The sequence below is a fragment of the Centroberyx gerrardi genome, chromosome 11 (assembly GCF_048128805.1).
Source record: "Centroberyx gerrardi isolate f3 chromosome 11, fCenGer3.hap1.cur.20231027, whole genome shotgun sequence".
NCBI classification, from domain to species: Eukaryota; Metazoa; Chordata; class Actinopteri; order Beryciformes; family Berycidae; genus Centroberyx; species Centroberyx gerrardi.
Genome location: NC_136007.1, coordinates 26,826,077 through 26,840,899, shown reverse-complemented (window position 1 = coordinate 26,840,899; position 14,823 = coordinate 26,826,077). Strand labels below are relative to the sequence as shown.

The window sequence follows — 14,823 nt, the reverse complement described above, 5'->3', positions numbered from 1 at the left end:
CACGTAAGCATGAGGTTTTCCACTTATTCAGATACACGGATAGAGCACCTTAATACTCGAACTAGCTTGGAGATTATGAATCACACTGCCGTTATGGGAAAGGCGGAGGCGTAATGGCCAAAGTCCCGTCTCTGATGCTGTTTCTACCTGACTGAATCACAAGTGCTGCCCTTGTTTCTGTGGATATTAGCGCTGGCCGTGGCTCCATCTCTCTGCTACTTTTGCCTCTCTCTGCCTCATTTGATTTCTGATGTCATCGTCATTGTCCATGTTATTGTCACTGTTTGTCCCGGCTTCTATTTTTTTTCCTTATAAGGTTTTCTGGAACATTTTTTCCTTGTATGCTTCGAGGGTCCAAGGCCGGGTAGGTTAGGCTGTGTAGAACAGGTAGACTTGCTGTGTCCTGCTAAAATCTGCTATTGTGTGTCTTGTGCTTTGTTCTGCTTCCTTGTGTTTGTCTTACATCATTCTGTTCTATGGTTGATTGTTGATCAGTTCGATCTAGTTAGGCTCTTTCTCTGTAAAGTCCTTTGAGACGTGCTTGGGATAAAGAACTATATAAATAAACAAACTTAAACTCATACATTTGGCCCTCTCATACCTGCTTTTACACATTGAATATTTTGGTTCTGACATTCCTAGAGGTCAGAGTAAGCCCAGAAATAATACTATCTTAGGCAACAAATTAGCAATTGAGTAAGCATCACCAAGTACTGAAGATTTGAAAATGGCAGAAATTATCTTTACCATAATGTTAAATACTGTACATATTTAGATTAGTGAAGAGATTAGTAAAGCAGCCTGAAAAATTAGTGAAGAAAATGCTTAAATAATTAAAAGAGTCACTATTGTCAAAAATAACCTGTACGGATGCAGGTACAGCTGTTTCTGTGTAGGATTAAATACATTATTGTCAGTGTGAACTATAGTAGCAACTATTGTCATTACATTTTATAGCTTCTGTGAGCAGTTATGTTTCAGCAATATTTCATTTTTTCTCCATCCTGCTGCTTTTAAAGCATACCACCCCACCATTTACCAGATAATACATCAAAAAGTCAAATCTTAATACTAAGTGTCATAAAATATGAAGAATCACAATCTTGCCATAATGTTCACCCAAGTATGGTCCCTGGCGATTCCAACCCCCCGCAATTGTTTGTCAGAGAATGCAAATGCGGATGGCTGACCTCCTTTGCAAGGCCAAGGGTGGCTTGACGAGATCGGCCTCATCTCCGCAGAGTATCCCTCCCCACCACACACGCGCACACACACACGCACACACACACACACACACATCAGGCAGAAAGTTGTGTATCCTCCTCCACACATACATACTTCAGTGTGACCCTGGGGACACCAGAGCCCTTCGCTCCAGATGGCCAAGGCCTCCTCCAGCCCTGCCTGACAGCCAATCACAGTTCACAACAGCTAGTGAGGATTCGGGCACCCTGGAGGAACCAACCTTGGCTCGCCAAGCTCTCTATAGCAGATACATATAAACGAATACACAAGTACATTTATTTTAATATTCTGTGATGAGGCTGTATCGTTGAATGTGTTCCCAGTAGTGCCCACAGACTGTTATTATGGTAGTATTGGCGAAGCGATTTAACAGCCATTTGTGACTTGTCTGTTATGCTTTTGTTATTAGTGATTGTTAAATAAGCTTATAGATGTACTTTATCAATTATTATTGTGCACGTTTATAAGACAAACATTGATTGCTTTATTTGCAATTTTGCATTGAACCTTTTCTGTACAATAATAGATCCTGTTATATGTAGAGGTTGGAGGGCAAAAAACAGCATAATATTGTAGTAATAATAATATATTAATAATAATAATAGTAATACAAATAATAAATAGACTTTACTTTTCAAAAGACTTATCAAAGTGCTTTACAATTAAACATAATAAATGAAAGCGAATATGATGGACAATAAAAATGCCAGGCATGAATTAAAAACAGGGTTACAAATTATAACAGGCAAATGCAGTGAAGAATAGAGTAGAATAACAAGAAGAAAAGATAACACCGATTTTGACAGTGCGAGCTCCTTTAACAATATGTTCCAAAGTCTAGCAGCCCAAACAGCAAGTAATCAAGTCAAGGACATATTAAGAAAACAGCATTGGCCCAAGAATTGAGCCTTGAGGCACACCACAAAAAATCAATGAAGCAAAGGAAACATAATCACCAATGGTAATATTACAACCAATCCACGGCAGCTCCATTGATATCAACCCCATTTTTAAATTCATCCATCGTCAACAGATCATTAGTAACCCAGAGTGTACTGTAAGTTTACAGACACTAGACTGAGTGTTTTTTTTTAACTTATTTCTTTCCACTACAACTAGGTGTTGCGTTAATGCCCCATTCTTCAAAATGTTTGGGAATAAATGCTAACTTTTTCAGGAGATACTTATCAAATAGGAACACAGTGGCAACAGACCTACAACAGGGAGCGAGCGAGGGCCTACAGCCTCTGTGACCTCTTGAGGAATTTAGTGGCCGTAAACACCTAGAGGACTGAAGGACAGTCTCATAGTGATGTAGTATTCATAAGGTCTTGCGGCGAAATCAGCAAAAAGTCCAGACAGAGGCAAAGTATATCAGCAAGAGAAACGGGAGACGTGATCGTAGATCTGACATCATTAATCTTCTCAACAAAAAAGGTTAAAAACGTCTCACAGCCACCAGAGGTTTAATGTATCACAAACGACTGAGAATTACAATATTATTTATTAGCCTCTCTTAAGATTCAGACGCTACATGTAAACTTATTCTGAGCAGGGACAGGGTGAAAGCTATGCAAATGACATGTACACTGTAGCATGTTAACTGTCCCAACCCTTTGCAGCGATTGCAAATTGAAAGCTCCGTCATAGGAATAAAAAAAAACACAACAGAAAGAGGCGAGCCGAGGCAGTTTGGACAGAGAAAAACACAGAGCCACGTCATCTTCTCCACCCTGCAGTTTGTCACTGTTCAGCTGTGTGGTGTCATCTTCCCTGGCAACTAGCCGACAATGTCCCTTTGCTTCGGCGATAGAAGGGGAGACGTGTTATTAGGAGGTTGGTCCGGAATACACTGTCACACACACAAAACGCACACGCACTTGGCTGGGGAGGAACGCGGTCGTCTCAGGGTTTCTTCACGGTCCTTCAGCCGACTTGTTTTGATGCGAAGTGAGTCAGCCAATTGATCGGGGAGGTTTGAATGGAAGCCCAGAAGTAAAATGCGGAGCGTCTGGTTTCAGAGTTGATAGATAGATGGGAGCGAGAAAGAGGGAGGTGATGCGTGGGGCAGCCGTGTTAATAAGCCTCATTAAAGGGTGTGATGTGAGTGCCTGGGACATTAATGAAACACATCTTTAACTACTAATATTTGCGACTGACAAGCAGATGCAATGCTCCGGTCCCTCCGGGCCTGTTGGACCGCAGTGCAAGATTATCTCTTTTTCTGGCTTTACAGGGTACGTGCAGGTCCTGAGAAAGTCTTAAAATGTCTTAAATCATGTTATCTACACTCAAAGCCTTAAAAATGTCTTGAGTCAGGCAGATCTATATTCTGATAGGTCTACAGCTTTCATTCTCAGGTTTATTCCAATTGTCAAATTGTTTTCTTTATGACAGTGAAAACGACTTTAAAATGTCTTACATTTACCTCGATGAAACTCCTGTATCTTACCTTTTTCCGATTTTGTGAGGAATATAATGCTTTCCATTTCATAGTAACTTTGGCTTCAAAATGAGAGTTGTAATAGAATCGATAGCTTCTATACATCGTCATGCCTGAGAACAATGGCAAGCTGCAGTAACCTTTCCCTCTTTTCTGTGTATGGTCGGCCTTAGGATGATGAGGTAGAGACTGTTGCCGTAGGTAATAGTGGGACAGAGCGTCGCCCCGCCACCCCCTCTCTCGTCCGCCCCCTCCCACCTCCTCTCACCCCCTCCTTCCGCCCCCTCCGCCCCCAGAAAACTGGAAGCTGCCGACAGCCTCTTAGCAGGCTTCAATTGGTGCTGAAGATGCTGTTTCCACGTGGAAGGCAGCGGTCCCTCCTCCCTTTCTCTCTCTTAACCTCACACACACACACACACACACACAGTCTCTCTCTCTCTCTCTCTCTCTGTGTCTCTCCTCCCCCTTGCTTTGTGGTTGAGAGAGACCTGCCTCCGCTGTGCAGACACTCTCCCTCCCTCAGCATCCTTCTCTCCCTTTTTTTTTTTCCTTTTTCCTCCCTCTCTCTCTTTTTTTTTGCTTTCGTCTGTGCACTACAGTACGCCGACAAGGAGCAGTCAGTCCAAATGGGCAGCAGCTAGAGCCGTTTGGGGCTGTCACTGCAGACCAGAGAGCATTATTATTTCACCTGTCGCTATGTTTGCCTCTATTTGGTATGCCAAGAAGCTAGGGAGACGACTTGTGCAGAACAGCAGGAGAGCCAAAATGCTGAAAGAGAAGGTAGGTGCACCACTGTGCCTGGTTTTAATGGTTTACTTTGGAGTAACAAAACAGGTTGAGAGTGCAATTTTAATACAGATCTGAGTGAAAGAAGGTACTTTTGAGCTCAGCTTTCTGTTCTTCTATTGGTTAGTTTTATTTCCATGCACGGTCTTGCTTTTTGTTTTGTATGTGCATTCTAGTAGTTAGTACTTAAAATCACCTGTTGATTAATAGATTGCTGTTCAGTTTTTTTGTGTTAGAGATAGGACTTGGGGGAGGAAGGGAGGGAGTGGGGGGGTTGTGCATTCAAATAGGGAAATTAGTTGACTTTGCTCAATTGCGCCCTTTCTGCCTCATTGGAGAGGGAGAATGAGCGAAGGGGGACGCCCGAGAAGCCGAATGTGGCGTTTTTGACCCTGGCGCCGAGCCACCTACGCACGGGGGGGGTGGGGGTGGGGGTGGGGGGGGGGTGGGGGGGGGGGGGGGGGGGGGGGCTCAGAAGCTCCCTCTATCTCTCTCATTAAGCGACAGCGGATTCTCTTATCTCAGTCGTCCTGTCCCCGAGTACCAATTCTCTTCCCCGACATCTTTTAAGTCATCTGCCTCCAGCGCAGCCAAGTTTTGACACTGCAGACACCGCTCGCACAAGCAGATTCTCCCTCTGGAGTCCTCTGATAGATCAGCCTGGCCGGGAATTCACTCCACTGACAGGATAGAGGTTTTTTTTTTTTTTATGTTGCCTATGGATACTCATCTATTACATTGTGGCTGTTTCAACTCATCCTCAAAAGAGTGATATTGCCTCAGGATTACGCCCACTAATGTGGCCGAAGATCGAAATGAATAATGAATGCATTTGATGAAAAAAATGTTCAACCTGTATTCATCTGGGGAAAGTTGACTGAGCATCATGCTGTTACACACCTACTGTCGACCATTAAGTAGCTCCATCCTTGCTTAAGGGCACTTCGATGGTAGTTGAGGTTCAATTTTCCCAGCTGGTGAAGGGATTTGAACTGGCAACCTTCCAGTCACAAGCCTGCTTCTTTACCTTCTAGGCTACTGCTGCTAAATGATCATTTGATTGGATGAGACAGAAAGTTGCTACCTGCATTCTCTGTTCCTTCTCTTGCACCCTTCACTTGGTTGTTAGAATATTCAACAACCCGTCGTTCAAGCGGTTACTGTGCATTCACGTGCTGTCGGGATTATCAAACATTCAACTTTACCACCAGGAAGTACCATTTGAATGTCACCCTCAACTTGGGCACTAAGTTGTGATGTAGCTGCCTGAGCCAACACGGCTGAGATGCCTCCTCACCTCCATGTTTTTTTTAATTCCGACCAAAAAGCACCTGAGTCATGCAACGCTTTAAAGAGTTCTGCTCTCACAACCGGAAGCACAACCGGTGTCTTCCTTTTCTCCTTTGACAGACGCTCCCCTCTCTCATCACACTTGTGAAACCGGCAACTTCCAACATTGCTCGCCAAGCCAGCTGATTGCAGCATCAATCGTAGATTGTGCTCTAGCTACATAATCTGTGGCCTCCCGCAGTGTGTACGCACCAAGGCCACACTCACTTAAGCACAAAGCAACGTGCTGCTTAGCAACAAACATTGGTGTGTGTGTGTGTGTGCGTGCGTGTGTGTGGGTGGATAGAGTGCTGAAGTAGAGTGCTTGTATTTTACGGAGAGGCCCAGGGGGGTCAGTAATGGCCGTAATGCATTGAGATGATACATTTGCAAGCAACAGAGGTTCAATAGAATTATGTACATAGCACATGTATCGTATAGCACTGCTGTATACTGATGGACATATTATTACACCAACACACATACAGACACACACTGCTAACGATGTGCCTGCTATAACACAGTACAAAGGGGTGCCATGTCATCAGTCTGCCACTCTGCAGAAATGGTGAGAGATGAGCAATCCAACGTTATATTTCAAACAGTCTCTTCCCTGAGAGAGCATATGCTCCCTGACCGGCCTGCTACGACTGACCCCTCCAAGTTGATGACATGCACTTATGTAAATATGTAAATATCTTAAGCATTGCAATTATCTTGTGAGCCACCGCCTCACTGTAGCTTTGTTTTTTCTTGGAAATAGCACCACAGCATGTAAACTGCAGTGAAGGGAGGCTTTGGAGATCAATTGCTTCCTTGTGCGATCTGATCGATACGGTAATATCCTGTAAAATGATTTTTTAAAAGCAGTAGGAACCCTGCTTCAGCTTCGAGGAAGCTATCGGATAGAGTGCGGTTGTCTGCTGTGTGTGTGTGTGTGTGTGTGTGTGTGTGTGTGTGTGTGTTCATTTGAGGACGATAAAGAGTGAAGGTTTGAGGATTTGCGTGCCTAATTCTGTGTGTACACATGAATGTATGCGTGTGTGTGCATACACAGAAATAGAAAGGTATGTGCATTTCCAGTACCGGTCTGAGCCAGTCTGTGTGACAGTCCTCTTAGTAAATGACCTGTTGCTTGGACTGTGGCAGCACAAGGTGATGGAAGTGCGATGTGTGTGTGTGTGTGTGTGTGTGTGTGTGTGTGTAGCCACGCGTGAAGTGCCGACAGAGGCAGCCGAGAGTAGCCTCAGTCCCGGCACAGTTGGGAAGCAACTAATTGGAGCTCTGTGTCGCTTGTGATATTTTAAAACAACAGATTTATTTTTTTAACAGCAAGGCTCAAGGGTTTCACACTGGATCTCCACTGTGCAAATACGCGTTTGAGAGTTTCTGTGTGTCGTAGATGCCGGCCCGGTTTGTCCCAGTTTCAAAAGAACGCGATCGATTTGTTGTTTCCGAGAACTGTTCAGCAAATGTATTCCCTCCCTTGAAACAGTCAGGCACGTTATTGTTCGATACCTCAGAAACAGACCCTTAAATGCAGATAAGAATATTGATCTAAAGCCCTGCAATTGAATCTCAGGTTCAGGCTATTTAATGAAACAGAGGATAAGGTTAAACTGAGCGGGGGTTCACACAGTTATCTTCAGTATCAGTAGGGTTAGATGCTGCTGCTTAGTCTCCAGCTGTACCAGGAATATTCCCCCGTAGCTTCTTTTCCCAGGACAGGGTATTTTCCCTCGCCCCCGCCTTATTATTCAGTTTAGATTAAAACAGATGCCTCACCTGTAGCAGAACAGCTCCGTGCAGTGGTGCCTCGAAATCAAATTGGAAAAGAACTCTTTTCAATTATTAGATCGGCGCAATCCTCGCCGCATCTAAATGTACCCATGTGTGAAATCCGCACAGGAACGGCCCATTTAATTTCCCCTTTCTATAAATGATTTAAAGATCCGCATTTTCCACTCGGGAGAATTACCGTTGTGTTGTTTTTTCCTGCGGTGAGCAGCACCTGCAGAAAGTTATTCGTTTAAAAGTTTCTCTCTTTGCTTTATGCGTTATCGTTTTTCTTCTAAATGATTGGAGCAGGCCTTTAATAATCGAGGGGCTTGTAACAGTGGGGCACCAATGGACGTAGGATACATATTCTACCCTATAGACTTACTATTATAATGCCAGCTTGCACCCATATTATCCATCCCTGTCATGTACATGTTACCAGTCCTGTACAAGCTCCCAGAGTGGCTGGATTGAAAGCGGTTTCACAGCAATTCGGCGCAAATATGTCATGCGGTGCCAGTGTAGTACAAGACAATTATGATTTCAACAGGGCCGAGCAATGATGGAGAATGAGAAATTGGAGGGCTGTGTCTAAAATTGGACAGCAGATATCGGGTTACATTATGGTCAGTGTGATGAGCAAACCGGTGCCAGTGAGGTAAGGGATGAGTCACCGGTTCAAGCGAGGCAAGGGATGAGTTTTGCATGACATGAAAGGTTTCTGATGAGGTTAAGTAATGTTGGCTATTTTTGTATCCTGTTTAAAATCTTATTACCTCCTCATATGTCACCAGAATCAGATTTTATTAAAAGCTGTTTCCTAAGGATAAAAACTTTGGGAGAGGGGGTGAAGAATGAATATAAATAGCCTAAGTCTAGCCAAATTATATGACTGCGAGTAATTTAATTATTTGATGTCTGCAGCTGGAAATGCCAGGCTTCCTGTAATGAGCTATCTGGAATTAGGCCTGTTAGATGTGCAGCTGTAGGGACAGATAAATTCCCCTCTGGTGTTTTGATTAGTACTATGAGACACTATGGACAGGCATTTGCATTCAGTCTTCTTACTGTATGTTAATATCCAGATATCCTTTAGTTAATGATATGTAAATACTGACACCAGCTGTGGGCATTGTTAAATCTCCTAGAATTTTGAATAGCCTACAGTAAAATCTCATTCATACACAGTGTTTTACAATACATTCCCCCCTTGTATTCCAAATAATTTCAGTATTCCAAACATTTTTTTTTACTGTGGTTTGAACAACCTGTATTCCCGAGGCTTTGGATATATGGCTGTAGTTGATATTTCTTTTTGTGTCCTATTATCAGACAGGAAGAAATCAATATCTTTATCGTGACATAAGTGTAATTGCTGCGCTATTGTGTCTGACATATATGACAACCCAGTCCTCGGAGAGCCATGTCTTGTTTATTTCATTCCATATTGTACGAGCGCAGACTATTCCTCTCTCTCCCTCTCTCGGTCACGAGGCTATCGAGGGCCATCGAGGGCCATCGAGGGCTACCTGGCTCCCCACTTCAAAAGGCAGCCGGCCCCGTGCGAACATCCCAAATGAAGCCGTCTCCACAGCTGTCCTCGGTAAATTCTGCTTTATTTCAAAGGACTCGGCGAAGACCAGAGCAAACCCTAACAGCTGCTGAATTGCCGCCTGCTGTCGGACATATGGTAATTACAAATCGAGCGCACATGAACGACCCGACGAAGTAATGTACGACTGGAAAAAGTGGGAATTTTCTATGACGCCGGAGTTGTGGAGATGTGACATTTAGGGGGAGGAGAGCATGGAAGCTGAGTCAACCACTGATGGTGAAGTCATATATTTGTATTATTGCATGGTATTGGTTGGCATTCCATGTAAATAATTCACATCGTTGCAATTTCTCCTCTTCATTCTCCTGTTGCAGCAACCCTTACCCTAACCCTAGTAGCTCAATTTCTAACATAAAACAACAGCCATAGCGTCCGTTATGTTATTATTTCCGACCAGAAGCACTTGAACGTGCGAAAAGTCGAATGTACGACTTCCGCAACTCTGAAGCGGAACTTCTGAGGAGCACGTGAAGGCAGCAAACGCTCCAACGTTCGCCCTGTGAGGAGAGAGGAGAGCTGCTGTAACTGAACACTCCTTTACAGTATGCTTATTCTTTCAGCTGGCAGTGTTATCTGTAGGTAATCTGCTGAGAAAGCCTCTTTCTCTCAACAATTTGCTGAGAGAGCCTGGATGACGTGGCAAAAATCCAATCTGCAAACAGAAATTGGAAGCGCTCGCGGCCTAGATTTAAAACGGTCGCCGGAAAGGTTCCTTTTCTGTTTCTCCGTTTTTCTGTTGAGGAGTCACGTGCCGTGGCAGTCTCAGTTTGAGCAGCTGTGTGTCAGTCAGATTTCATCGCGGGTCACGTTTGAATAGCTGCCACTGTCAGCCTCCACTGAATGACATCTGTTTGTTAGAGCTGCCTCAGACATGCTCGTCTCCTCTCATCACCGCAAGTGCTGCCCCGTCCCTTTCTAGTCTTTGTCAGCCCGCAGCTTCAGCCGCCGCAGCCGAACGGTGATTGTTGCCTTGATGGTTTCAAAATGGATTTGCTGGAAAGCTGAAATCATGGGAACTTGAAAGCAAGCGTTCATGTTCTCTTTTCTCACTTGTCTCTGTCAGCGTCAGCCATTATTCTCGGGCTATCAGAGATTCTTACCTTTCGAACGGGATGTTTGTTGATGTATGTTGAGAGATGTGGACATGCATGATGAACTATATTCAGACTTTGGTTTCTCTGGCACCTTTAAATCGTTGTTACCTTGCATTTTCTTGGCCTCACTTCACTTTCCGACTCTCTTCAGCCGGGTCTAGCTCCTAGCAACATCAACAATGCTGCAACCCTTTATAACCTGAGATTCTTATATAGGGACATATTTGTCATCCCAAGGTCTAAGGCCTTTGCTGTCTGGGCCACAAGGCTCTGTGCAAAATCACTGTCATCTTTTAGATCACTTCTTATGTAGTTGTTTTTTGTAACCTATTTTATTTCTGCTGTATTTGCCTGTTTTAATCCTTTTTAAGCCTGTTTTTAATTCATGTCTGACTTTTTAATTGTTTATCCCACTGGCTTTTATTTGTTCTTGTTCTGTTGTACCGTAGCTAAAGCATTTGGCGACTCTTGCTATGCAAATTGCATTTATTATTTTTGATCCGTCTCTCTCTTTCCTCCACTTCCTTGCTCTCCTCTTCTGCCACTTTCTTCCCACTTTCACTCCCATCCACTCTCTTGCTCTGTTCCCCATCTGTGTCTCTCTCTCTCTATCTCTCTCTCTCCTCTACCTCCCTGTTGCTCTTCCTCTCATGGTGCCCAGGCGGCATAGTAGCCATTTGCTGCGTGGGAACCAACTCCTATCAATAATGGAGGTGCACTCCAGCAGCATGAGTAGCCGAGTGGGCTTTAAGAGGGCCAAATGTCAGCCAACCGGAGAACTCGGCGACATGGCAGTGGGTGATGGGGATTTCGTTGTACTTTTTCTTCTATTTTGTAAGCCTGCCGATATGTATCTGCAGCGGGGAGCGGGCGTTTTTCACATTGTGCTTACCCTCTACCTTGCTGCGTTTGTACCTGCAAGTTGTTATCGGTGTCAGGCCAGGCGAGGCTAATCCCGCAGTGTCCCAGCGCCGAGGCAGAGAGCGTTGTAGCTTCCAGGCAGTCGGGGCCCGAGGCCCGAGTTGTTCCAGCATCCACACATCCTACCGCAGCCTGATCCACCGATCTCCCCGGCAGGGAGAAAATGAGGAGGACACATCAGAGGCCGGCGTGTGGGAGGGAGATAGTCGTGGGCTGCGAGAGAGAGAGAGGGGTCATTGACAAACGAGCAAATGAAAGAGAGACAAAGAGCACAAAGTGAGAAAAGGAAGAATAGGAGGAGACAGACAAGTGGATGAAGCTGCGCATCTCTTTCTTCTGGCTGAACCTCCTCGGTCTGATTGCTCCAATCACAAAAGAGAGAGACAAAAGGTTAAAGCTGCTCTATTCTGAGAATTTTCAATTAGCCTCGAGCCAGTGTTCAGCGTTGTATTTGATTTACCTCCCACTGCAGTCACTAGGTTCTTGGTGTTTCCATTTGGTTGTATTTTTTGCTCATTACAGTGTGTGTGTATGTGCGGGCGGGTGTGTGTTTGTTTGTGGCATGGGCCACTGCTGCTCCACCTCTTCTTCCTGGCGTGCTCCATTGATCTGCCTCTAATCTAGTTTTGGCCTCCTGACAGAGCTGACTTCCCTCAGGCATTAATTATGCCTCCATGTGATTTACATCGCCGGGCTCCAGCACCCAGCACTCTTCCCTGCCTAATCCAATTGGATCCACCTCTGTGGCCCAGCCGCTGCAGCTCTCACCCAATCAGATATATTGAGTATGTGTCGCAAGTGTTTCCCCTGGCTCTCCCCCCTGAGCTCTATCGCCCATCTACCCTCGACCGCCACCGCCACACACCAGAGTGCTAAAGCCCCCCGATGCGAGGTATGCGCTGGACACCAGGGCACCGAAACAGAGCTGTAGAGAGGGAAATTACTGAGCTTCACTTTGGAGAACTTGTTTTCTTCATTGGGATTTCTTTACAAAATAAAACAAGATGTCCGGTTGTTTGTAGAAGCTGGGGTCTAGTCCGCTTGGTCAGTCAGGAAACGTTCGGATGTACAAAACGGGTTCGAGATGAGCTACACGGCCAAGAGACGGTGGGACAGCTTAATGAGCAACTCGCCCCTGGGCTACACCCCCCATGGCGGAAGCGTCCCCAACCTCCTGTCCCCTCCGCGCTCCGAGGGCCTGGGTTCCCACTTCCTCCAGAAGCGTCTGTCCATGGACATCCTGCGGGGCTGGGCTCCAGACCTGGGCAGCCTGAGTATGGGGCTCAATCTCAATCTGGGCCCGATGAAATGGCCGTCACTAGTCACCATCTGCAAATGGAAACAGAGCCTGACCGAGAAGCTGCTGAAGAGACACTGTGGTGATGTGGAGGAATCACAGGTTAGAAAGCTGCCAGAGGCTTGGAGACTGATAGATGTTTCCTTGTTGGTTAAATGAAGGTGAAATATGAGCATGGAATCAGTGGTTAGCTGGTTGGATTGCAGTATATGTTTGGATGAAGTTTGCTTTTAAGTTAACAGCCCTTTAAATGATTAATATGACAGTTTGCACATGCCCTGTGCACAGCTGTGCTTTTCTCAGATACTAGTTAGAGCAGGAGTTTTTATTTATTTAACCTTTATTTAAGCAGCTTAGTCCCAGGGAGATTAAAAATCTTTTTCAAGGTAGACCCAGCCAACAAAGCAATATAAATGTTTTAGACCAACAGCATACGACAATGAATAGTCAAATACAGTCAAAGCCACATAAAAGAAAGGGCAAAAGGCAGTAGTCCAATATTAAACCAGCAGGCTCACAGGCCAAAGCTATTTTAATCTTGACTTAACAAAGCAAAGATAGCTCCTTAATGAGTCTGCCACAAGATCCTTCATTATCAGTTTAAACTCACCAAGAGAGACCAGCTACATATCCAGCAATACTGAAAGTACTGGAAGTATTCTACTGCTACCCAAGTATTCAAGCACGTTCCATTTCTTACATGTAGTTAATATGAATGCAGCTTTCCATCCACAACAGGGTATTTGAATTTATTGAATTCACTGAATAGGTCACTCTCAGGCTTCTCTTCTTTGAAATCACTCTAGGAGCACCATGGCAACATAGCAAATCCTTTGCAGTTTTTACACTGTTGTTTTTTTTTTTTTTATGGATATGTTATGAAAGTGAATGAAGGTCAAGGGTTGATTCTTTACACAGAGTTGAGGTCATGCTAATGAGGTTGCAAAGTTGTCTCTGTACTTCACAGTCACTTCCCACATTCTGCTTCACGTGTTGTAAAGATAAGTTCCTGCAATGAGCATGGAGACAAAAACTGAACAATTTATTCAACCCCACGTGTTTGGTGCGGTTTAGTCTGTGTGTATACCTGATGAGCCGTGCACTGTGCCTGGACAGATAAATGATTAATTGTGTTGACAAGGGAGATTGGGGTCTGAATTTTTTATATTTAGAGTGGCATGTTCCAAAGAGGTGAGGGGTCGCCCAGTATTCTCCTGGTAGCTGGGAGAGCCAGTGGTGCTGGTAGTGATTCAGCCTGCCATCTCTTTAGCATGCAGAAAGCTGCACTGCATATTGAAATGCTGTGTATTAATTACTGTTTGTGATTTGTTGGGGCCCACAAAAGACTTCTGAGTGGCCTTTGGAAACATTTTAGTATGAAAGATCTCTCTGGCAGCTGCATCTGTATTCTCTATGGAGAGAAGACACTCAGAGTCCATGCTGAAAGTTAACCTGTGTAGGAGGGTCTCTAGAGATATTTTTGTCAAATGAATGGTGATAAAACCATTGGCTAACGTTGTAGAGCCTCTGTTACCTCTCTTACTATTACTACTGTTCACTAAGCTTGTCCGTAGGTGGAGAACTTCTATATGTTGTTTTGTCTGTAAGGAGGGCCTTTTTGGGGGACAATGTCCATAGACTTCCATTCATTTTGGACACTCATTTATTTTCTTTCACTTATATTGGCGGCAGTTACCTCTACTGGTCAGGAGATGGCGCTGTCTCCTCTGCAACAGGGATAGGCCTAAGCAGGTTGCCTTGGGTCTTGATGTCTTGTTGCTTGTGTGATGTTGTCATCATCTTAGCCTAGATGTTGGGAATTATTGGAAATTGTGAATGAACAATTGATACTTTATTTTTCATATACTTTAAACTGTTATATTGGTCAGCTTCACAGACAAAACAGGCGGCAAGCTTGAAACTAGCACTGAGCTAGTTTTCACTTGTTTATTATAGCCTCTAGCCTTCGGTGTATAACATACCACTCTACCATATACCAGAAAGATTGGGGTCCTGTTTGCAGCTGGTGAAAGTGTATTGGATAGTTATACTCCAACATTTTTGTTGTGGTTTGGTTTCTCTGTAATATCAAAATGGTTATGTTATCACACCAAATGCCTTCAGTGTTTCACATAATATGCAGTGATGCTTTTTTGAGCCAACTTCAGTAAACTGATCATTGTGCTGGCTGCTGTCTGATTCTGGTCAGCAACAAAAATGTGACTGACCTCAACTTCACCACTGCTATTACTTCTATAGTAAGAACACTTTCTATTAATAAAGGCGCAGAGAGCTGGATGATGTTTTCAACAAT

General features: G+C 44.4%; 1 protein-coding gene across 7 annotated transcripts in view; it reads left to right on the top strand.

Moving 5' to 3' along the window:
* dlg2 (discs, large homolog 2 (Drosophila)) overlaps positions 1–14,823 on the top strand; it is a 179,093-nt gene that overhangs the window by 107,214 nt on the left and 57,056 nt on the right. The window contains exon 7 of one of the 7 annotated variants that reach the window (XM_078286617.1): positions 3,907–3,947. The exons of 5 other annotated variants lie outside the window; for them this stretch is intronic. In XM_078286617.1, coding sequence (XP_078142743.1) covers positions 3,907–3,947 — 41 coding nt within the window. Of the gene's footprint in view, positions 1–3,906; positions 3,948–4,384; positions 4,469–14,823 lie in introns of those variants that run through there. One more of the 7 variants, XM_078286623.1, reaches the window with a different exon arrangement.